The sequence below is a fragment of the Solea senegalensis genome, linkage group LG14 (assembly GCF_019176455.1).
Source record: "Solea senegalensis isolate Sse05_10M linkage group LG14, IFAPA_SoseM_1, whole genome shotgun sequence".
NCBI lineage: Eukaryota > Metazoa > Chordata > Actinopteri > Pleuronectiformes > Soleidae > Solea > Solea senegalensis.
In genome coordinates this window covers 893,022-919,363 of record NC_058034.1, presented here as the reverse complement: position 1 = coordinate 919,363, position 26,342 = coordinate 893,022, and the positions used below count along the sequence as shown (strand labels likewise).

The 26,342-nt window shown below is 39.5% G+C and overlaps 2 protein-coding genes across 4 annotated transcripts in view; both read right to left on the bottom strand.

The window, feature by feature from the left end:
* si:ch211-51h4.2 overlaps positions 1-492 on the bottom strand; it is a 56,900-nt gene extending 56,408 nt beyond the window's left edge. The window contains exon 1 of the mRNA XM_044043415.1: positions 212-492. The gene's annotated coding sequence lies outside the window, so the exon portion shown is untranslated. The remainder of the gene's footprint in view (positions 1-211) is intronic.
* Positions 493-3,841: 3,349 nt separating this feature from the next.
* The window catches only part of LOC122780425 (inactive N-acetylated-alpha-linked acidic dipeptidase-like protein 2), a 351,291-nt gene continuing 328,790 nt past the window's right edge, over positions 3,842-26,342 (bottom strand). For 2 of the 3 annotated variants that reach the window (XM_044043362.1, XM_044043361.1), the window contains exons 16-17: positions 14,503-14,701; positions 3,842-4,641 (exon numbers count right to left, since the gene is read on the bottom strand). In XM_044043362.1, the coding sequence (XP_043899297.1) occupies positions 4,395-4,641; positions 14,503-14,701 (446 nt within the window). In that variant the 3' untranslated portion in view covers positions 3,842-4,394. Of the gene's footprint in view, positions 4,642-12,205; positions 13,155-14,502; positions 14,702-26,342 lie in introns of those variants that run through there. The other variant, XM_044043363.1, reaches the window with a different exon arrangement.

Genomic DNA, 26,342 nt, shown 5'->3' with positions numbered 1-26,342 from the left:
AACTGTACTGACATGTTCAAATACATATTTAGAAACAAACTAGTTTTTTCTATGGGAATTTGTGCCCATTCATTGGGTAGAGCCATGGTTCTCAAACTCTGGTACGAGTAACAAAGATGTTTAAGGGAAATGTATCACAGTATTTTATTTAGGAAATGTAATGGAGTAAAATGTGTCAAAGTACAAGTACAGATGTGAAAATTCTACTTACGTACAGTATAGGTATTACAACACTGGGTACATGGACCACAAGTGGTCCACCAGTTTCCTCAAGGTTGAGTTGAACCAAACGTAAAGCTCACCAGACCGTCCAGAGAACAGGTAGACACAAACCAGAGACACTGTTAGGGACAGAAGGCTGGGCTGGGCTGGGCTGAGCTGAGCTGAGCTGAGCTGAGCTGAGCTGAGCTGAGCTGAGCTGAGCTGAGCTGAGCTGAGGCCTCATGCAGGGTCTTCCATGAGGGCTACGAACAGGAGTGAGTGAGGAGCTAGAGTCTATAGGGAGGGTTGATTGCAGGAGATGAGGAGCAGCTGTGATCACAGGTGAGTTGGGGTGTTGGCTTGATAAGGAGGTGTGTCTTGGCAGGTAGAGTGGGGTGGAGTCAGGTGAGTGGAAATCTGCTGAATGAACTGTGACACCATCTTAATCTAATTTCACGATACCAGTTTCTGAAGTCGGCTACATGTGAGAAAGAGGAGGATGGCGAGAGAGCAACTTATCTTCAGCCTATTTACACCACTGTATTTTAACATTGATGATAATGTTACCCATGGATTATATATATGTACTAATGGATTATCTAGTGATAATTACAACCGAGCTACAACCGGTGCTGTGTTTAAAGGAAGAAGTCGTCATGGGTGAGCCGCATGTGGCCCGCATGTCGGCAGTTTGATCCCTCTGTCTTCAGGAGGAAATTCACATGCAACATGAAACAATTCAAGTTAGGTCCAGTTTTATCAGCTGTGACTTTACTTATTAACCTCTTATCTGAAATAGACAGGGTTTCTTTCTTTCATATTTTTATGTATATTGACAGTTTGATGGTTGCACCAAAGTGATGAAATAGTGTGAAGACACATCACTGTAAAACCACATTATGAAGCATTAACTGCCATTACTAGTCAAGTTGATTAGAGGAGGTGTTAAAAAACCCTGTATTTAATGGATGCTTCTTGTTGTCTCTAGCAGGAATAAAGACGGATTGTTAAAAAGGTTCTTTATTACATTACGAATCCACAGAGACATGAACAGTGAAGAGGACAGATTACAAAAAACACATGCCATAAAAATCCCTGCATGAGACAGTTATTATGTTATTATGTCATGCTCCAGAAACCAGGCTCTACTGAATCATTAAGTGACTCAACTACTAATAAACAGTGATGAAGCTTGTTTAAGAATTATATTTAAAAACTGCAAGAAAAAACTATTTCTAAAGAGTAGAATTTAACAGAAAAGCTTGAGCAGTTCTTGGTAAGTTCAACATTCATCAGATGCAGAGACATCACGGTTCCATAATATTGCAGTTTCCAGTGGTTTTCTAATTCTACAAAAAATGATTGTGTACAATTACATTGTCAAATAAATACTGAACAACTCATGATCTGATTAGATTTGTTTACAACCTGTGAGCCGAGACCTGTGTCGTGTGGGCCCTGCTTGTGCAATGAAGCATTTCATACTGCAGATCGTCATATTAATGTCATGATAGTACCTACACTGATTCATTCATAGTACCACAGTGAATGTTTGTGTCTTCTAAATGACTGTAGAGAGCTCAAAACAGATATTCTCCTTTGAAGTAAAAAAAGAAGAAGTTTAAAATAAACCACTTTAATCATGTGATGCCTCATATACACACAGTTTTGTTTCCTGTCTGTAATTCTGACCCTCAGGAGACCCTCAGGTTCAGCCACATTGGTGGACAACTGCCATTGTCCCAGAAAACAAGCACAATACAGCACAATTTCATCTCAAGTGGGCCGGACCCGTAAAAATAGTAAAATAATAGCATAATAACCTAAGAACAACAAGAACTCCTTGCTTTTTTTCTTCTTTGTTTTACATTTAATGAAGGATATTTTTACAAAACATGAAATTTCTTGAGAAATATAAGTGCAATTTCAACAATATCGTGCCTAAATGTACTATTTACACATCACACTGGATCTAAAAAGGCACAAACATTTAGTCACAGGTATCTGGAAGAGATTTAGATTGTAATCGTAGTGTGAAATTTTAACAAATTCATCCTGTGGGCCGGATTGGACCCTCTGGCGGGCCGGTTCTGGCCCCCCGGCCGTATGTTTGACACCCCTGGTGTAGAAGGTTCGTAACCATGCAGTTCTAAAACTAAAGCAAAAGTGCAACACTTGTCAGTGATACTGATGAAATGCTGTTCTTCTACAGCTAAGCTTGTGAAGGCAACCATGTACACAATATAATGGACGGACACACAATATACAACGATTTTACAAAATGCCCTAAAACCAACAAACAATACAGCTTTTATGTACCAGATTTAAACACTGTGTTCAAGCTGGTGAGTTTAAATCAATAGCGGCTGAATCACTAACTCGTTCCTTCCTTACAAATGGTGACTGACTTGTTGGACTTGTTGTTCCGTGATGTGCACAAATTGTTTGTCCTGAAGTCCTGAATCTTTTTTTTTTTTTTTTTTAATTTCTTTTATAAAAAACACAATATTCATTGTTCAGTTTAAAGCTCAGAGTTTTGTGATTAAAAAATAAACGGATTGTTCCAGTGCTGTTATTTTGTCTTTACAGTGTTGACAGACTTACAACGTGCAAGCAAGTTTAGAGAAGCATTTTCTTATGCAATATGCAGGCAGTGAGTGTGTATGTGTGTGTGTGTGTCTACGTGGGTGTTTTTATCACTATCACATGCACCTGAGGACAAACTGTTGCGAGCTACACACAGGCTGCAGGTTTTCTATTTTCTACTGACATCTGTTTACCTTGAAAACTCAATATTTAAATTGAACTCCAGTGTTGAAACTAGATTTTTTTTGGTTATCCATTTGACAAAATACAGTAAAGCAATTAAAGCATTTTCTAATTTTTGCTCAAAAAGGCACATAATTTAAAGCAGATTTATATTTTTGATCCCTGAAAGCTTTGTTGATGTTTTCAAAATGTCTTTAATTCATGTTGCAAACCTGCTCTTTTACAAACAGGTAATTTAAATATAAATTTACAGCTTACAAAATCTTTTGTATCAAATTGTTGCTACAAATCAAGATATTATTAATAAAAATGAATCTGATTACCTCATAATGCCCAAGAATAAACAGATTATCTGTGCAAGAAAGAGCCGTAGAGAGCGCTGCAGGAATCTTTCCAGATCCTAAATACATTTCTACATTTCTCAGAACAATTTCATTCTACAAAATTATGATTTAATAGGAAATGACATGCTGTAAAATGCCCCCAAAAGGCCCCTGCACCCTCCCAGCATGCTAAAAAAGTATGTCACATTCAATCAGATACAAATCAGCTAAAGTATGAAACAGTTTCACAGTAAAAAATAACATTTTCTTTTCTCACAAACACTATTCTAGCAAATATCATGCCCAACTACAAAAAAAATCTGAACTGTAGTCATTGCTTTATTTGATACTTTTATTTATTGCTCTTTAATCGAATAGCGAAAGGTGATTTTTATTCAACTATTCAAGTGACCTTTGAATGGCTCATTGCTGATCAAGGCCCTCATTAAAATTTGAATGTTGTTGGGTGAAACATTTATTTAAATAAGTCAAATACAATTTGGATATTCTGCGATGGACTGGCCAACTGTCCAGGGTGTACCCCGCCTATCGTCCCCGCGACCCTCTGGTGGAGGATAAAGTGGTAGATGATGACTGACAATTTGGATGTTTTTTCAAACCTTGGTCATTCAGATGTTGCTAATGTTTATTTTACATTGACTCGTTCTATAGATGCTTTTATCCAAAGCTTTAGTTCAGTAGGAAACCTTGATCTAAGAACCAAGCGCAAGGGTGAACATTCATCTAAATGACTAATTATAGACCAAATTATACAATTATACAATTATACAGAACAGTTACTCATGTCTCGTGACTCGTGTCACAGAAGATTAAGGTCTTTTTTCATCTTCCCTTTTCAAAGTGTAAACTCATGTAAACTACTTGCGCGGTTAAACCTGTAGAGAGAGGTGAGAACTTTTTAATGGCTTAAATATTGCAAGAATGTGAATTATCCAGAACTTTTCCAGGTCTTTAATCTGATGAGAGAAGTTTCGGTTGAGGGTGAATCGTGTTTAAATTTTCCCCAGGTATTTTCAATGATATCAACATGATCAGTGGTGTTACTGTTGGGTACATCTGACCGGATTTTCCCGGTTGAGATCATTTTCCGTCACTCTGGTAGTTTTCAAACAGGTCCAAACCAAAACGGACAAGTCTCTCGGCTGACCGAACAGCCCTGAGGATGAGTGACAGAGACCGGTTCACTGTGCTGTGGCAAAGTACTTCCTTATCGGTGGAGTTGCGTTTGACTGCTTTGCTGGTGACGTTACAGTGCAGGACGGCTTCCTGTGAAAACCTGAGGATGGAAAACTGAGGAGTCGTTCCTGGAAGGCTGTACAACAGGTTCCTGTTTAGAGCAAGAGAGAGAGAAAGAAAGCGAGAGAGGATGTTTACATGACATCACAACGGTTTTCTATACTCCTTTTTCACCAGCTCTGCCACAATGAACATCTGAAATGAAGCTAATCGCTGCCTTGATCTTACAGCTGGCGAGGAAGTGTGCGTGAATAGTGCTGTGAAGCAATTTGTGTTTCTCGCAAGACCCCCTAATTCTGAGACCTCTGGGTTGGCGGCCCTGATCTTGCCAGGCTGTTTTTCCGCTACGAGACAGTAGGGGGAGTGGAGACAGCCCCCGATGTCCCCAACAAGACATTTAACCACAACTATCACAATGACGCCAAAACTGTTAAATTAGGGTAAACACCCTGCATAGTCCTGAGACTTATTTCTACTAAATATTCCAAAAATCGCCACTGAATTCACAAAAGAGGCATCCCTCTTTGCTGCGCCATCTTCCTGTAATAATAATCTTAAAGACCTCAGGTCTCTTTGAGTGCTTTTAAATTAACGCTGATTCACACATGTTGATTAATGAAGGCTAACAATACGTCTATTTTCAAATGACTGTGTATTTTATTCATTCATCGTCTACAACTTTATCCTCCACATGAGGGTTGTGGGGCAGTTGATGCCAATCCCAGCTGACTGGCGAAAGGTGGGGTACATCCTGGGGTACATCGCAGGGCAAACATATGACGGTCAGACCAGGTTGCAACTGGGACACCACTTTTTGCTGTAAAGCAACAGCGACAGCTACTACTCCACCTGGTGGCCCAGTATTTGGGGATCACTAATCTATAAAACCATGCAGTATTGACGAAGAACTGAATCTTGTGATGGAGAACAAATGAACATGTTTACTGATTTCATGAATCAAATAAGAAGTAGGGTCACAAGTGCACATACAAACCAGTCACCCCCTGATGGCCATTCAAGGGAATACAAGTTCCAGACACCTATGCATTGGCGGACTTTTGTATCTCGAGTCTTTGCCCTAACCTAATCTAACCCTCATGGACTCCAACATTCACCAAAGAAACCAAGCATGTCTCATGTTTTGACCTCTGCTTTATTCTCTGTCACAAACGTTCTGAACCATATGAGTTATTTTCCTTGAAGCCGCTTCTATCTGTCTCTTTGTCCTCCTGTCACTTGAGTAGTACACACATCCACACACACACACACGAAGCAAAGCATACATATAAACAGAGGTGAGCCTTTGGGGCGTGCCGAGTCATTGTGTATTTCAGAACGGCAGACTGTCACTCTCCTTGGGCCGAAAGTCCATTGATTTCTCCTGAAGTGGCTGAATGGACATTCTTACAGGGTAAATGGAGTCATTGTTCATCTGCTAACACACACACACACATGTTGTGAGCTGTAGGGTGTGAAGCAACACTGACCTTCATACAAGTTAGACTCAGGCAGAGCAGGGACTTGTTCAAAATGCTAGAATATTTGATGACAGTAGAAATGATTGAATGGCAGCTTTTGTAAGGGAAAAAGCGAGGTGATTATTTTTACACTGGATTCCCTCCCTGAGGCAACATTTGCTCAGAGGTACCGCAGCCCTTGACCTGTTAACCATCTGGTTACAAGCCAAGTTCAACTGGGCCATGGGCTACATCCCTCATTACACTGTAATAAATATCATCATTTCAGTCACAAACTGAACTACCCAAATCCACACAGGGGATCTCACAGTGCTGAGATGCATTCAGTGCTGAAGCAGAGATGAAGACTTCCAGTTTGCTAAGAGAGGCCAACCAGGAAGTAAAATATGACTCTGCTGGTTTATATGAAGTCTGCAGGAAAATGATAAGAATTCTATAGACAAATTTGCTTGTACTTCTCTCTCTTGAGCTGGCCACACACTACACAACTGTCACAGTGTACACGCTCACGGATTTGTTTCAGCAGATTTTGGAATCACCGACTTGATGGTTTTATTGTAAAGCACTTTGTGATATTATCTGTGAAAGGTGATATAGAAATAAAGTTTACTTACTTACATAATGATTTGTCAAGTCGACTGAATTCAAATGAACGCATTAAACTCTTACGCAAACTCTTAATAAAGTCGTCTGTCTGTCTGTCTGTCTGTCTGTTTAAAGGGCAAACACACATCACCATTGTTGTCTTTGTCTTCTGACACTATTTCCTGTGTCCCACCCACACTTTTTCATTTGCTGATGGGCAACACGTGTTTGACCTTGGGTCGGTCAGTACACACTACTATTGTGTCCACAGTCACAGTCGGTTCAATACTCAATGCTGTCTGTCATTTCTGGTCACTTCACTTTCTGTCCTCCTGTGTCTCCCTCTGTCTCTGTAGCTATGGGCTTCATCCTCCAGAGGATGCAGTGGACGACTGTCTCTGTTGACTACATATAGTTCTTCAGAGGAGACAAAAGTGAGGCACTCTGAAATGACATAGTCTTACAGGTTGTGACACCAACTCTCCCACTGGTGGGCAAATCAATGTTAGATATGGTTTTCCACTAAGGATCCACACAACATATCCGTCATGACTGGGACAACATCGGCCGCATTTATCGGCTGCATTTGAAGCAGTTATATTTGAAAAGGGACTGCCAATATCACTGCACTGTGATGCATTTTAACAACACCCGGTCGATGTATGCACACTGCAGAGGATCCTGCCTGAGGATTGGGACACATACAATGAATTCCCCACCTGTGCTGATCATCTGCCCTAACCCTAATTAGCCACACCTGTGTGTTGTTGTATTCAAGCTGTGTTTCAGTTAGTCAGTGGCAGAGCATCTAATCTGTGTTTTAGTGAGAGATCAAGCAGTTTTCCCTTGTGAGTATGACCCAGTTTTGTTGTTTAGGATTTAGCCCTTTCCCTGTCTGCTGTGTGCCAACCTCTGAAGTTTTAAGCCAAACTGTGATTTGCCCTTGAGTCCTTCGTCTGAGCTATTGTAATAAAAGCAGTGTTTACATTTTGTGTCGGCTGGTGACATTCCCACACTGCACACAGGACGTGTTTTATGTCCAGACAGATGGAAGCAACAGCAACTATATGCAAACAGGTTAGCGTATGACTGGAAACAGCAGTTTGATGGGATACACTCTTCTTGCCCCTGTCCGCTCCTTCCCTGCTGCTGTATACACACAGATGCTCCCTCATTCAGGTCTGAACGCATTGCTTGAATCTGATGAATGAATGATGACGCATGCATGTTAAACCAGAATAACATCAAAAACAATAAACGTTATGCACTGCAGCTTTAAATGAAAACATTCTTACACACTTTTAACAGCTTCCCTATGTGATAATAAAAATATATTTGGCAGAAATAAAACAAGTTATTGATATCAGCTAAAATGGGTTGTGGTCTATTAATAGTGAAACGTCATTGGAAGTTGTTTTCTCACAAGTTTGACACAAATGTGTGTCTGTCAGGAAGGTAGAAAAACTGAAACAGACAAATCATCAATACAGGCCTTTTTCATGGAGGACATTTTGACATGTACAAATGAGAAGATTAACGATGGCTGCATTCCACTTTGCTACCAGGGCATACTGGCACTCTACCAGTTGCTTCCAAGATGTTTGAATGGAACAAAGCAAATCTGTTGCTCTGTCTGCCGTGAAGATCTGAGCCAGGAAATCTGGCCTGTGTTTGAAGAATTTGACCAATCATAGGGAGAGAGTGCATTGGTTGTTCTATTTAGCAGCTAAATGTACGGTGAAGAGTTTTGCTTTTTCAACGGTCCATGATGCAAAAGAAACCCAAACAAAAGAAGAAACACAAGATGGATGGAGCCTTTCATTTCTCAATTCCTGTCTGATTAAATGGGGAGGAAAACATTCTTGTCACTTTGATATAACAATGAGAATAATTGGGTCACCACGGCAACCATCTTAGCTCACTGAGTTACTGCAATACAACCACCCTCTTGGATAATGGAAGATACAATTACAGGTTGGATATTTCATGATATAAACACAAAAAAAACTTATTTATTTTAGTTTCATTACATCAGTTATTTTGATGGACAGTGAACGTGGAAGTGGGCTTACACTTATCCAGGTAGTATGTTGCATGATTGTACTGGAACCACCTCAACATGTGCATGTAAATGTACATGAAAAAGACTGAAAGCAGAACAAGAAAGCAAGGAAAACTAAAAAAAGAGAAATGATCTTGTGTGCGCCCTGTAGCTGCCCTCTGTCTGCCTGTGAGTATCCACTTATGAAAGAGTTGTTTCTGAAGCACCTCACACTGCACATGAAGACATCAGCCCTGGACTGGTGCGGCCCTCAGCAGCCTGACATCCAGTCCTAATTGAAGCTGCCTCCTCCCTCTGCTACACAACAAATTGGGTTTAAACTATGTCGGCTGGTCCCTGGTGTCACTCACAGAGGAGCAGCAGCATCCATCCAACACTGACAGCTGCACGGTGCCTCTGCAGGTCTTTTCTTAAGCCTCACAGTGAGAGAGTCTCAGGTCAACCTCACTTTAGAAAAAAAAGGGAAATTAAGAAGAATTGAGAGGGACAATTTACAAGCAAAGCTCTGTAACCTGACTTTTCCTTGGGGAAGCAATAAATCTGACAGTTCTTGATAAGCACCGTCACATTACTCTTGCACATTGTACACTGTGGTTACTAGTTTTTTGGATCTGGTCTAACCTATATTATAATATAGAACATTGTTACGAGATTCCAGGGCAGATGCAATATTCATCATTTTATTCTGTTATTTATTTTGTGTAACTGTATGTCCTATAGACCCTTTTGAGGGCTACGTCACAGGAATGTGCATGTGCAGTTTGGGGTCAGAAAACACACTCATACCATTAACTTGTACAACAGTCCAACACACAAGATGCCTACTTGTAGTGTAGTTGGCTGTGAAAATAGAACCAGCAAGTTCTTCAGACTCCCTACAGGATCTCATCCCTTTCCAAAAAATGTCTCCAAGCATTAAAAAGAGAAGACTGCTACTGCAGTCAAAGAGGCTCACGTTTGTAGCGCTCACTTCATTTCATGTACGCCATCATTTATCAGCTCTTTCTGTAAGATTACGATGTAAAGCCTGGACTTCACAGAAATGTGTGTGTCGATGCACATATGCATATGAAACCTATGCTGCCTAAAGTTATGTTGTGGTCTTGGACGTAACTAGTAGTTAGCTGCCAGCCGGCTAGCGCGTTGTCAAGTAAACATGGTTCCTTGTAAAACTTGTATATGCAAAGACTTTCTCGCGTGTGCGGGCTAGATTTATCTATAAGGTAAGAGTGAATAGCTGGCCACTGGAAATCTGGCCACTTGCTAATATCATCTACCCAATCTTTTACAGAACCCGGACCAGGCAGACTATTGCCGTCGGCTAGTACAAATTTATTCAGGTGTTGTTTGCGGCCCTTAATCGACAAAGAAAGAACATATTCAGAATTATTCAGTGGAGGATCGTGGACATACATGCTATTCACTTATCTGTTGTGACGTTTTCTGACCCCAAACTGCTTGCGCTTTCTCGCTAGGTTTGGAATGGTTGTATACAATGAAAGGGTCTATGTTGTCGCTGTGAGTCGTGCAGCAGTTGAAGCCCTTTTTACCCAAGGAAAACGTCCCTGTTGTGGACAATAATAGTATAGTTGATTTGATTTATTAGATTTGATTAAAATGGGCGTGAAAATCTCTGCTCAATCATGTGTGTATATTATCTGCTGCAGTGGCCCCTAGACAGCGAGAAGTCAGTGTACAATAAATAATAATTAAGTTTAACATAGGGATCTCAAACTCAAATAACCTTGGGGCCAAAAAGGATCAAGTGGGATAAATATGTGTGGGGGCAAAATGAACTTCATATAATATCACAATATCCCATCATGATATTGCAATAACAATATTTATTATAATAATAAATAAAACACAGAGGTACAGAGTACAAATATCTCTCCTTTGGCTACATTCCAAATCGGAGTGATTTATATAATCCGATATTGCAGTTAGTACCTCAACCACCTTCAGTGTCCCAAAGAATTTACATCACAACATTGAAAACAAACACTGAAGCCAAAGATCAGTCAGCAAGTTTGATGCCTTTAAAGTCAAATAACCAATCAGCCAGTGGGGGTTAATGCATGACTTGCCCTAGAAAAGTCCAATGGAGACACCTGGGATATAAATGGCCCACAAATGATTTAAAGGGCAAATTAGTCTGGACTTGATTGATGTTTCTTCACTGCCATTGCTCCTGCATTTGGAAGGAGTTGGACAAGTTGCTGTGCCCATAACTCCACACCATTTATCTACAGTTAGAACTGTTATAATTGACCTTATAAGGAGCGAGACAAGCTAATAATAAAAATGTTCTTAGCGTGATTGTTTCAGCTTAAACATTCAAAGATAATGTTGTTCAAACTCAACTAGAGAGATATCACATGTTGAGTATATTACAAGGATAACCCATTTGTTAGACATGTTGAATAGTAATGAAGATACAAGGTCTCTGACTCCTCAAGGCAACACAGAGATCTTTCTATCATAGACCATGAATAAAAAATGGATGCATTCTTCCCATGAGTGGTGAAGTTAATCAGGAAGTAAAAAGTATACTGAATATCCACCAGGGGGAGACTTGCTTCTACTTCTAACTTGACTGATAATGTCAGTAAATATTCATACCATTTCATCTCAATCATTAGTTTCAGGTTTACTTCAATCGTACATGATGTCATTTTGTAAATTATGTTGCCATTTAGCTACTACTGTTTAAGTGGACATGAGTGTGATTGACAGCTAGTATCATCCAATAGGAGCCTAGCAGCAGGTGAACTTCTGTTTGCATGGTGCCAGTCAAATTGGTACAGTATAGTATGGTTTGGAATGGTAAAGCCCTGGGTCAGGGTTGCATTTCAACTGAGAACAGTACCTTTACTTGGCAGGTGGGGGCCCCGCCTTAATGAGAGTGTGAAGTCAGCTGAACCAATCAGCTGACTGTCATGACCTTACCATACCATTTTACTCTAGTGCCCCAAGGGAAGGGTGCCAACGGTAAGAACTGGTTATTTTGGTGCTACTCCTAATGAACACGCAAAAAAATAGGTACCACACTGTACCAAACCAAACCGTTCCATTGAATGGAAACATAGTTGAACAGTAACATGTCTGTTTTGTGTGACTTTCACACCCATAGAGTCAAATACACCCCCCGTCCCCCCCCGTCCCTGTCTCTTCAGCTGTGTGAGTCTCCCCTCGATTCTCACAGAAGAAATACCTCTTGCTGTTCAGTGTTAATCACAGTTTATGGCAGTAACAGACGTATTAATTGCACTAGACTGCCATTAGCATCCAAGCTAAAATTAGCTGCTCCATCATGCTTGGAACGCATTAGCACTTAATAGCACTCATTTATAAAGGAAGTTACTATTCACTCACAGGATTAAGACAATCAGGCTTAATACAAAAATACAAAACAAAAACTATATTTCTGAAGGAACGTAAAGACTTTATTGTGACAGTGCTGGATTTGTAGCCACCTCAACTTCTACTCTGAGAGATTGGAAGGGAAGGCCTACCAGTAGACGCTCAAATACCTCTCCACAGCTGCTGAAAAGGGACGTCAGTGGCTGTGGCTAAAGACTCCACATGGCATCTAGGGGGTGAGCCCACTTGTTGCTGGTTTTGCCATGGCTGGGCACATATAAATAAGGCCGTTAACTGTATTCATTTCCACAAACCTTGTCATAGTCATATCTTGACCTCAGGATCCCCATTGCACAAATCCAGAGTTCATGTGCAGTAAAGTAAAAATGGGTAAAAAAAAAAAAGAAAAAAGAAAAACAAATGTAAAAAAAAATGACTAAGCAAAAGTAACATAAGTAAAAATCTGTATAAAAACACGAATATAGTATTCAAACATAACACTAACAATTAGATCATTTACATAATAATAGTAATACTTTGTAATGGAGGGGAAATAATTTTGGTAACACCATCCTGTTTTTTTTTATCAATTGTTTTTAACATAATAATAATAATGATAATGATAATAGAAATAATTCATGTTATTCATGTAGCGCTTTTAAAGGGCACTCAAAGAGGCTTTGGATGTGTTTAAAAGTCATAAACATGCCACGTTTTACAAATTGAATTTTAAACAGATGCAAGTTTTGAATGTGGGGAGGTCAGTGCAGTCAAAGATGTGTTTGAGGAGAGAGAGTTCCTGAGGGTGGGGGTGGCGATGGAGGCCCCAGGTCCGCTGCTTGGTCCTCTGTGGTATGGAGAGATGGTTGGCGTCAGATGAACGGATGCTTCGTGAGGGGGTGTGATGATGGAGCCAGGTCAGTTCAAGAGAAGAATTTTAAAACTGGATGTGTTGTTGGACTGGAAGGCAGTGGAGGTTTTGGAGGACGGGGGATGGTGATGTGCTCATGGGAACGAGTGTGGCTGAGGAGGCGTGCAGCAAAGTTCTGGATGTGCTGTAATTTGTTGACGACTTTGGAAGATGTGCTGTGAACGAGGCGACTGCAGTTGTCTGCTCTGGATGCGATGAAGGCAGGGATACAGGTTTCAGCAGCAGGGACGGAGAGTGACGCAGAGCTATGTTTATGTAATTACACTGATAATAATCTGTAGTAATTACTAAATGATGACCTGGATATTACTTTGAATATGGTAATGTTGTAATATTATCTCTTATTATTGTTAGCCCTGTTATTACAAAGCTGAAATTTGAATTTGAAAAAGGTGGTAATACCATAATACTACCTTCCTATCATTACATTATTACAATACTAATACTATATTTTTACTGTACTAAAAGTGTGATGACCAGTCCATTGAGGGACGTCTTGTAAACAACTTCCTATATTGCATGTAAGTGCATAATCATGGTCCTGCAATGATACACATTTTGTATTTCTATAGCACTTTTTCAGTCTTAATTACCACTCAAAGTGCTATTTTTGCCTTTAAGTTATTTTCACTTTTTCTATGTCACATCTGTCATATCCATTCACAGGCTGCCAGCACCGCTGCCAGAAGCAGTTTGCAGTCAAGTGTAGGGCGTCAACCAAACTTCAGGCTGGGTATCAAACTTCACTCATTGTGATGTGTTGGCCAATAAGCACGTCAGTGTGCTGTTTGACAAAGATCAAACAGTGCTCATGACGATCATAGCGATCATGCAGCAAGCTATGACTGGAAGACAGAGCTAAACTGGCGCGTGTGTGTGTGTGTGTGTGTGTGTGTGTGTTATGTTTTCAGATGTTTAATGAATGAAGGTCGCTCCATATTTGACCTCAACAACATGTTTAAATCATTTTAACATAATGTGTGTTGACAATACTTTCATAAAATTGGTATGTTTATGTATTACACTAATAGTGATGTAAAGTAATTACCAAGTGATGACCTGCATATTACTCGGTAATATTGTAATATTATCTCATTATTGTTACCCTTGTTATTACAGAGCTTCTTATCATCGGGCTTCACAGTGGGGCAGCACAAAGGTTGCTGGTTCACATCCTAGTCCAGGCCTTTCTGTGTGGAATTTCTATGTTCTCCCTGTGATTGACTGGTGACCTGTGCAGGGTGTACTCCCACTTTCGCCTTCTGTTTGCTGGGATTAGCACCAGCAGCCCTGTGACCCTTATGTGACGCATAATAAAGCAGTAGACAATGGATGGATGGAAAATCGGTATCAAAAACATTCAGGGTCATAAAGGAATAGGTATTAAAGTCCAGATATATGATACCATATTGTAGGTCTTAAACAATACTCAGCCCCAGTATAGTGCCCAGGAATCAAACCCTTACCCATACTGGTTGGAAGACAACCTGCTCTACACCAAAGCAGTACCTGGAAGAGTAACTCCTCTCTTACCTGTACACTCCCGCAGGTGTCTGGGAGATGAGGAAGCTCTTCTCCAGGTCACGGAGCACGTCGTTGAGCATCCGTACATGCGAGGGGTCGCGCTCTTTCGGGTCATTGGCTGGACGCATGGTTTCTGACTGGAAGAAAGCGGCCTGGTCTCTCAAAGAGGCGGCGGAGGAAAGCAGCGACGCGGGGAGAATACTTTTGTCTGGAGACGGATAAGAAGTAACAAAAACAAATGACCTTCACTTCATGTTATAGTTATTATTGTTATTCATATTAAGTATAACAAATGTTATTACAATTACTAAGTGATGACCAGAACTTTGAATATGGTAATGTTGTAATATTATCTCCTTATTGTTAGCCTTGTTATTACAAAGCTGAAATTTGAATTTGAAATAAGATGGTAATACCATAATACTACCTTCCTATCATTACATTATTACAATACTATTACTATATTTTTACTGTACTAAAAGTGTGACGACCAGTCCATTGAGGGACGTCTTGTAAACAACTTCCCATATTGCATGTAAGTGCATAATCATGGTCCTGCAATGATAAACGTTTTGTATTCATATAGCACTTTATGGTCTTAATTACCACTCAAAGTGTAAGTTATTTTCACACATGCTAATGCAGCACTTTTTCTATGTCGCATCTGTCATATCCAGTCACAGCTTCATACAAGTACAAGTACAGTATAACACATTGTCTGCTGCCTTATCCTCCACATGAGGCTCACAGGACACTGGAGCCAATCCCAGCTGACACAAGGTGAAAGGCAGCGTAAAGACTCTGGACAAGTCGCCAGTCCATCGCAGGACATGCACATGTATAAATAAATACACTCACTTAATACACTTTGTTTATCTCAGTGATCTTTGGCCTTTGACCTCAAAGGTTAGCAAGCGCAAGCTGATTTGATCTGTTTGTAGTGATACAGGTAAAATTACAGAGAAACAAAAATCTCCCAATCGCTGGATAATTATTTAATTTTTAGTTTCATATAAATTAGTCAGGCATCTATCTATCTATCTATCTATCTATCTATCTATCTATCTATCTATCTATCTATCTATCCATCCATCTTTTCCAAAAGAGACCTCAGAACAAAGAAAGAAACAATTACAAAACACAAATAACAGAGTCATAATACAAGGAGTAGATAAGAAAACATCATTACAGTGCCGCCTTTTTCTTTCTTTTTTCTTTCCCCCATCAAAAATGTATCTATCGATGAGAATCAGAAACAAAGATTCAAGAGATTCAAGAGTCTTCATTGTCAATTCTGTTAAATGTACAGCACATACAGAGGATCAAAGGTGTGTTTCCCATGGTATAGTGTATGGAAATATGAAAATCTGAACAAAATATAAAGAAAATCTAAACTCTATCTACAACGCTACAGCTAAGGCACATGGTGAGGTGTGTTTAAATAAGACACCACCATCTCTTCCAAATTTGAGGAAGAGTAAAGTCTTTGAGAGTGGAACACAAACATGTCACGGAGCAGATAACATCCTCAATATAAGCTCACCAAACCACCCTGTCATGTGACCAGCGAAGCTAATAAGGGCTTATATTGTGTTAATGAGTATTCATGTCTCATGAGACAACTGCGTCTTAATTAACAGGAAAGAAGACTCTGCTCTGAATGAAGTGTTGATTTGGTTACTCGAGTGGTTTCAGGGCATTTTCACACCTGATCACTTGAATTACACAAGGGCAGGAACATACAGACGTCACATGACAGGGATACAAATATCAAATCATTTCTTTCTGTATTTAACTAGAAACACAGGAATCACAGGACAGAAATGATTCCTGGACCAAAGTCTCCACCTGGACTTGTTTGCAGCAACAAAGCTTTTGTTTGTACCCAAATGTTTAAATGCACTTATTGTAAGTGGCGTCTGCTAAATGACATGTGATGGAATGTAATGTAATGGAAAAGGAAAGAAAGAAAAATTCATTGACAGGATGTAAAACTGCAGAAATCTTTGATGTAATCAGAGCATGAGAGGCTTGTGTGTCCCCTGCCTACACCAAATGGGATCATCCCAGGAGAAGCCGGATGGACGTGCGGTGTAACATGAAATACACTCATGAAGTCATTAAATTTGACAGACCCTGTTGGAGTTGGAGCCTCAACATGCTCTTCCTGCATGTGGAGATGTTAAGCATCACAAGATGTGAAGTCACAGTGACCCTGACCACACACACACACACACGCACACACACACTCACACTATCTATGGACTTTCACTTGATTTCATGCAGACTTCACTCTTTTGTACATGAGACACAGATAGGTGTAGACACACCAGGTAACGGCCTGTGGCCCCGAGTTGATTATGTCAGTCTGCAGTAGGGGTGAGAGATATCAAAGATATTCAGATATCAACGAGTATTTTTACTCTTTAGTCTCATGGTCAGTGGTCTGTATTTATAAAAACACTTTTCTCGTCTTGATGACCACTCAAAGCTGCTTCACACTCATTCACTCACACTGTCATACAGCACATCTATCAGGGGCAACATGAGGTTAAGCGTTTTGCCAGTTTAATCAGTTGCAATCAGGACTAATCATTTTAAGGTTGTCAACTATTATGTTTTTTTCAGTGTAAAAACAAAGTGTGCTAAAGCTGTTCCGTGACATCATCACACTAGGACCTTCAGCACACTTAGTGCTTCATTTTGAATACCAAAGTGCAAATGAATACACTTTTGTGACTTACAATAACTGCCTTGTAAGGTTAAAGTGACACTGGTTTGGTGTAAATAACACAACTGTAATTAATAATGTTGTTTATAGTGTAGAAATAATAGTCAAGCACCCGCTAATCCGAGGTGGTGGGAGGGGGCCCCTAAATGAAATTCAGTAAAGTAAAATGAAAAGGTTAGAGCTGCAGAGGTAACAGGCAAGAAGTTAGCCAAACATTAGCAACATTGACACAATCTCTGACAGCAGGTGTGACCCAACATGCTAACCACTTTACATGTCCTCACCTTAACATATTTATGGATGTTTGAAGTCCCTGTAAGGGAAAACAAGTCGCAATAATGAGGCTGTGTAACAGCAGAATCACAAATCCGGTAACACAACAATGCTGTCCTCATTAGCTTGTCAACACAAAGCTGGCTGGTTTTGCAGTACTGTACACTTGGCAGCGCAAATCAATTACCTAGCATTTGATCGGCTTGTATTCCTGGCTCTGTTACATGATATCTGTCTGAATCCAGAAGGCTCTTGTTGGAAAGGATGATATAAAGCATGTTGTGTTACTATCAGTACAAGGACAAAGACTCATGTTCAGGTTTTGTCTCTGTCAGAAAGCAATGTAATTACATGAGCATAATAATAACAACAACAACAGTGTGTCTGCGGTTCACCGGGTCAGGAAATATCATCAGTCTCTGTTTATGTGACTGCACGACCTGACACTTTCCCTCGATGATTGTGTGATTTTAACAAGAAGGGTTTTTAATTTGCTGCTCACAGTGTCTTCACCTATTGGGTTTTCTCGTATAAATTAAAATGTTCTATTCAGGTTCGTACAGAGGTTGACAAATTGTAATGGGAGGCTAAGCTGCAGCTAGCCCTGGCTGTAAAGCATAAGAAAGGACATTTACATACAGTATATGTGTTGTTATTGGTTGGGCAGTCCATGGCCTACTCAAAGGGAACAAGGGTAGGGTTATGCATTTAGTTGTGATGTTAAGGTAAAGGCAAGGGACTGCATTATGTGTGTGAGTCCTCACTACGAATTCTGCCCAAACGTGTTGACAACCAGTTGTATCATGTATCTTGTGACACATTGATCTATCTAGTCCTCAGATAACTGGCTACTAAACTGCAATTCACTTTTAGATTACTGGAACCTCTTGCAGAAAAAACTAATTTAACAACACCAGCCCAACTAACAACTAGCTCTGAGAAGGACATTTTAGTAAAACATACAACACTATCAGTCCAACTAGTGTTGGTTCGTACGTGAATGATTCCTTCTTTTGAACGATTTGTTCATTCGTTCTTTTGAATGAATTGTTTCAACAAACTGAATTGAATCACTCACTGAAACGATTCGTTCGTGGACGGTGCAACACCATGTCACAACAATAATTTTATAGACACAATTACGAATATACTTAAATACAGTGGTGGAAACTGGACAAATGACACCATTATTCACTTGTGTAAATAATTACATTCATTGTAATTTGCACTGTAATGTTTTTTGTTCATTTCTTTTAATAAAAAATGAACAACCCTACGTTTAGTTGAAACATTACTTGAATATTTAAATGTATTTTATATTATATTGTAAAAAGTCCATTTTGAACAAATTTTTTTAGTGAACTGATTCTAAAGATTCAATACACTGAGAAAAGTGTATTGTATTGAAGGGTATCACTAATATAAACATCATTGCCTACCAACTGTATAATTGGTATTCATACAGTTATGTATAAAAATATTTGGTTATTTTTTCTACCACATATAGTATATGTGGTATAGATATATACTATATAGTATATGTCATATACTATATAGTATATATCTATACATATACTATATAAAAAGTATATGTATATATATATATATATATATACATATATATATATACGTGGTATCAGGAAGTTCAGGCTGTCGGGATTTGAACTCTGGATACTATATGTTGTATCCAGTCATATTGATAACAAGGTAAGATTTAATAACCTTTATTGATCAGCTGTCTTCTCACCTGGTTACTCTCTGTGATTTTTGCTGTGCCACAGGTTCAGTAGAGAGGTTGAGTCCTGGACCCCAATTTAAGCAGTGACTGAATTAACGATTGAAACATTTGGGTAGAATGCCAAATTTTTATATTAGGTTTTGGATTCAGCCATACACAAATATTGAAATATTGCTGTATTAAAGGCACAGTAGATACCATATAGTGTTATAACATGTATATAGGTAGAACCAGAGCACAGACCAACACCTGACATTTTTACACTTTGTTCCCCTGGATTCAGAAGACTTTCTGTACCTGTATAGAACTTTATACAGTTATACACTTCTGAACTTGTCACATGACTAATTTAATGCCAAAGCTGTGATCTGAATCAAATCTGGAAGAACATAAACATACCAACTTTGATACCATACTATTTCAAATCCAATTAGTTCTGACAGAGATGTTTCTTTTTTTATAGTTACCCATTATAATAGACTTCTTTCCAGGAAAATCCAGCTCAGCTTCACAAAGAAATAACCATATTCTTTCTGGAAATATAATCATAACATACTGAAAAAGTAATTAAATTCAGACATGTTCAGACACACATTAATTCAATTATTTAAAAAAATAAAATACTTTTTTGATTTTAATAGCAGAGAAGGCCCTGCTCGCCCTGACAGCCCACCACTGACACTCAAGGAAAAAGAAACATCTGAAGGTCAATTTGGATAAGCTCCTCCTTTCTTAATGTCTTCTTATTTAAATTCAAAATGTAAAATGAATGACATCCAAACCACTGGCCCTAATCAGCAGACCTTGCCATGTGATTATGTGTCTTTGAATCAGAGACACACAGTTGTGAGCGTGACTCATCAGCGATGCACCGGGGACAAAAATAGACAAAGGGAACGCTCCTCTCCTACAAATCTAAATGGCTCTGGCTGCTCACAGTCAGCTGGGACTCATGAAATATTGTTTGATTGTTGTAATCCATCACATCTTGTGACACGCAGGGACCTGTGGGAGTGTTTGGATTTGGCTGGCAGTTGGGACGTGGCCTCGTGTGATATAAGCGACAGGCGAGGGAGGGGGGGAGAGAGGGAGAGAGAGAGTGAGAGAGAGAGACAGAGAGAGAGAGAACAAAGCTTCACAGCGATCCTTTACCTGTAAATGTCAGCTCATGGGTAATTTGTTCATTTTCACTTCTTCATTCATGTTGGTACGGCGTCTAAACCCTCCTGGAACCTTAGTGCCCTTTGTGAGTTTTAATCTTTTATTTGTCTGTGTAAATGTGTGTTGCATGACATTTGCTGAATGTTCGTATTTTTAAATTCTATTTAAAAATGTTGACTTTAGCCTCACCTTAAGAACATAAAGAATCAGCATTCACGTATTCCATGTTATTAAGCATTCATTCTGAGGTCCTAGCATCAAATCTGTATTTTCATCATGATTTTGACCCATTCTCAGAATCTGGTTGACGTAAATGTAACTTCCCTGGTAATTTAACAGGTCACATTTATCCAGGCTTGACCACTTGAACCCCAGCCCTTGCCAGTTCAAGACTTGGTGGGTCTTGAACTGGCAACCCTACAATTTTAAATCCAATTCTCTTCCACTCGGCCAATTCAACAGGTGTCATTGTATAATAAATGGTCAGTGGAGGTCTATTCAGAAAAATGTGAAAATGATTTAATTTACTTTTTTTTCAGGATCAATGTTGGTTTAAAACAAAATCATCACATTTAAGGTAAAAAAGAACTTTTGTTTGATTGTGGTTTTTACTATGGGACATTTTTGCCAGTAAATCTATCTATAAATTCCAGGAAAGTCTGTCTGTCTGCGTGTGTCTGTGTGTGTGTCCGGGTGTGTGTCTGTCTGCGTGTGTCTGCGTATGTGTCTGTGTGTGTGTCTGCCTGTGTGTCTGTCTCTGTCCGGTGTGTGTCTGTCTGCGTGTATGTGTCTGTCTGCGTGTGTGTCCGGGTGTGTGTCTGTCTGCGTGTGTGTTTTACTTGCATATCTTTGGAACAAATGGTCAGATGGTGCTGGCTAGGCAGGAAAACATTCTATTAGAATGTAATAAGATACTAACACAGGCAGCGTTTTTTATTCTATTAGGCTTATATATAAATTGCACCATTATTGTCTCGGTGTGAGATCACAGTTTAATAATAACTGGTCATATGTTTTCCTACAGAAGCTCTAAAAGATGCATCAGTTTGTATTTGCAGTCTCTGTATCACAGTTTTTATTTTGGCTCATTAGGAAGAAGAAAAACTTGACCTTTTTTCTGTTTTTCTCTTTTGTTTGCTGGAATAGAATAAGTGTCTCACACACAGAGAATGAACTGACACATCACATGACACTTTCAGGATACACAGAGCTATAATCTCTGTTTTCCTTAACTGCCAGTGTTTTCAATTCAAAAATAAAGTGCAGCTTTGCCCACAATTTAAAATCAAACATAAATACTTCAGTTTATGTGAAGTTATGCATTAATCACTACTTGTCAGTTGCAACATAAATTCAGTCTATAGTGATGTAGTACTTGGGTTTATTTACTCTCTCTTCTCTTCCTCTGTCATCATCCTCTGCAGCAGCAACAAAACATCCCTGCATGATGGAACACATGGAGTTATTTTGCGGTTGAATACTTGAAAAACTGCAAACCGGGATTTTTTGGGACTGCAAACCAATCATTTTGTTCACGTAAACTTTGATTTATCTTGATTGATCATATTGATTGTTAAATTACCACAAAAACCAGGACACAATGACACACTTCCCCTTCATTAAAGTGCAAAAGCTGCTTTTCTAAGTAAAAAATATCGGTATCAGCGATTTGTATCATCGACGTGGGCCATGTACTCACTTGGTATCAGAGAGATACCAAACTGTGGAGTGGAATTTCACACATCTAGCTCCTTGTAAACAAAGGTCAAATGTCAAATTTATAGCACAAATCAATTCCTGCTGCACCAAAGTTTTACAAGCTTAAATAAAGTTAAAGGAAGCAATAAAACACAAAAAGGAAAGTCACCAAATAAAATGAGTAAAAACACAGCAATGGAAACAACGCATAAAAAAACAGAGGAGGAACGACAAGATAATAAAAGAATAATAAGAAATAAGAGAAAATAAATAAAAGTTCAACTGGTATTAAAAGCCAAAACAAATAAACAGGTTTTTAGCATGGGTATGTGCAGACTGAATATAGTCAGGCAGACTAGTATTCAGTGTTCCTGCCACAGAAAAGACTCAGTGCCCTGGAGTTCTTAGTCTGGAAGTAGGAACATCAAGGAGCTGTGACAGGAGCATGAAGGTGCAACAACTCAGTCAAATAGAGTGGCGCGGTATTTTGCGATGATTTAAAAACAAGCAGGAACATTTCGAACTGGATCCTGTACGTGACAGGAAGCCAGGGTAGTGATGACAGAATAGGGGTGATGTGTTCGCGACTGATCTGATGAAGTCGTTTCCCTGTGAAATGCAGCTAATGCAAACTGAGCCTGTTTATTTTTTTGGTACAGTTTTGGTTTTAGTCTTGGTGAGCTCCATCTCTGAACTTCATCAGAAAGTAAAGTTTTTTAGTTTTAGTGCACGACACAACAACATTAGACAGTTATCTAGATCAGCTGATCATCCTGAAGATGAATAAGAAGCTTCATATATTCCTCTAATAATCTCTTCATACGGACACCTGTATCCCCCTCTGTCAGTGAGCAGCTCAGTAAATGAATGGAGATTTATGTCAGATCAGACAAGAACAAAGGCAGTGTGATATACAAAGAGGACAGAAAGGAGAATTGTGATTAGCAAAGTGTTGAACACAAGACTTTTTAGGGTTTTTTCAATTAGCCAGGTTGTTTGATCTGAGGCGTGTTCATGACTGCTGGTCATGAATACTCCAGTGCTTCATGCTGGCTGTGAAGAATCCATTAAATATCACTAGCTCTCTGTCGGGTTTCTAAAACAGCCACAGACCACACACACACACACACACACACACTCAAGTACCCAAACACCCACCCAGAGCCATTTTACACCCAGCATGTACACCGCCCATGTGTACCTTGTGCCTTCACTTATCCACACAGCATCACTGTATCCTCTCACACATCTGTAAATATACACAGTAAGGAAGAGTATTAGGGCCACATGAAAAAAAATAAAACAGCAATACTTAAAGTCAGAATTCTGATTTCTTCTTTAAAATCAGAATTCTGACTTTTTGTTTAATCGCAGAGTTCTGACTCTTTTCTCAGAATTCACGCTGTTTTCTTTCTTTCTTTCTTTCATTTTTTTTTAATAATAAATAACCTTCTGTAGTCTATACTACTAATACAGTGAGTGTCATGGAGGGTGTCCAGATGATTTTCAGTTTTATCAGTAAGGAACAACTCAAAGTTCCAGCTCAGGACAGGACTCAACCACACAACACACCAGGAATTATTTATGCCACATCATGTTTTCCCATACACTGACACACACACACACACACACACACACACACACACACACACACACACACACACACACACACACACACACACACACATCAGAAAGTATTTATTTCACTGTCTTCCTCATCGTCTCTCTCCTCCATCTGGTACCTCTGTATTTTTAACCAGTGCAGATAAAAGCTCTCTCCCACCTGTTTCTGGATGAACAGAAGCTGCTTGATGCAAAATCATTGAGATTATCCACACGTTTCACAAAGTCAAATTTATAACTTAAAGACATTTATAATGCCACCTGGAATTAAATTTAATACCAGTTTAATAACCACAATAAAGAAGGCAAAATCTGTCACAAGCAGCCTCTTCCTGATTACACACAGCTGATGAAAATAGTAAAACTAAACGCAAGCATAAGGAAAATAGCTCTTGGGGATGAAGTGTATGTGCAATTGTGTAATATAAAGCAATCTCTTCCCATTGTCATATTTTTGCCCAAGTGTCGTCCCATGTTGCTTCTTAAAACGACAGTGGCCCCAGTGGCATGGCATGCCCTAGGTTGGTTTTCCACTACAAAATTAGTACCTACTCAACATAGGCTGAGTCATCGCCGCACGGCTGCATGAAACTGCGGTGACCACAAGGTGCAGCGAGCCGGTGGAAACACGCCATAAGGTACGAGAACACGATAAGCTGATTTCAAGTTCTTGACACTTTTCAGAGATTGTCTGAAAGGGTTGTATGTGTGAGAACTAAGAATGTGAAGTGATAATTCCATCATCGATATTACTTATCGATCTGATTCCCTGATGATTCTATTATCGATAAGTACAAAATTTCCCGCCTCAGACACAATCCCAGTGGCCCTGGTGTCATCTTTTCGCAAAAAATATAATCTCACTTTGGAGCGCGTCTGTCTCGATGCCATGTGGCTGCGTTCTAAACAACACAATGCATCAGGTCATCACACAAACGCAATGATGGCAGGAATTAGGCAAGCGATTCCAAGGAATCCAGCCACTGGGAACCGCTTTTTCAGTTCCATCTCGAGTGCTGTTACGTCCCCAGGGTTGTGACTGCTTTTTCCCTGTGTATGTGTCTGCATGTGAGTGTGATGGGTTGCAGGTGTGCATGTTTGAGCTAATGACGTGTGTGAGTGAGTCTAGGTGGATCCTGGGAGCTGATTGGTCTGAACATCCCAGCTACAGAGGACTTTAATAATAATTGTATTATTATTTTAATAAACCTTTAAAATGGTGTTGCTGGTGGTTTCTTGGGTGTTGGGAAGACGGAGTCTCCTTATCAATGTTGCCATCAGATTTTGTTGTTGTTTGTCTAATACAGAATGTGATCGACAAACAAAGAAGAATAATTGGACCCAATTTTTCATAGTTTTAATGTCTAAAATGTCTTGGATGGTGTCATTTTTCTATCACTTCTTACAAGATTATACCAACATTTTTTTTAAGCCACAGTGTATGCAGGAAAAAGCGAGTGCAGGAGATGGATGACAAATGAATGTACCGCGTTCCAAACCTGACACCTGACAGTTTATGCTTGATCTGAAATAAATCAAATAAATCCACAGGTCCATTAGAAGGTGTGCCAGAGCTTTCAATCATATTTCCATCATATCATCCTTAGCGGGTAGAGCTTGCTGAGTCATCATGCAATAATAGATTCAATTTAAACTTCTAAGGCAACATTTGAATCCATATTGGAAAAGTCCAACAGTCTAACGACTGGATGACCAGGAAACACACAAAATAACAGCAGTCACATGACTCGAATACATCTGTTGTTGTTTGAACTGTCACTCATGTTCCTGTATCATAGCACAGAAATAGAAACTGTTGCATATGAAACCAACACAGCTGTAAAAGTTGTTCAAGAGGCAACAGAAAACTTTTGTGTCCCTTGCGGTTCCAGATGTCATTAATGTTTATTACATTGCTTGGTTGAATAATTGAGTCCATTATGACGTTCTACCATCTGCTGATTCTATGTAACAGACCATTGCTGGGGCGTGAACCATGTATCAATCCATACAGTGATACTGGCTGTACAATGTGATGTGATGTGATGTGATGTGATGTGATGTCATGTCATGTCATGTCATGTCATGTCATGTCATGTCATGTCATGTCATGTCATGTCATGTGATGTGATGTGAAATATGTGGTTGATATCATCAAGTCACCGCCCAACATTTGATCTTTTATTTGCAAAAATACTTTTCATATTGCAGCTCAGTAATCTTAACAATTCCATTGCAAAACCCAACAGAAAACCTGACTGACACTCTCATATCATGCTGCCAAATGAAGGTATAATTGTGCGTTGTGATTTGCATCTTCGCAGGATGATGATGATGATGATGATGAAAGGACTCTGCAGTCGTGCCACCGCTCTCCAAACTCCACATGAAAGTGAAAAGTTGCCAAGAGGGTTTTGCTTGAATGCCAACACAGTAGATGTGAGTGGAACAGATTCTGTGTGGAACACTACAGACATGGGAGCACAATGAGGTACAGAGAGATGAAGACACGGACGTGGAGACTACAGGCAGGTACAATCATCTGTCATCTCTCCCTCTCTCTCAGGTCATAATCCGTCCATTAGTCTCAGATGGAGAAGCATAACCACTCAATCTAAGCCTTGA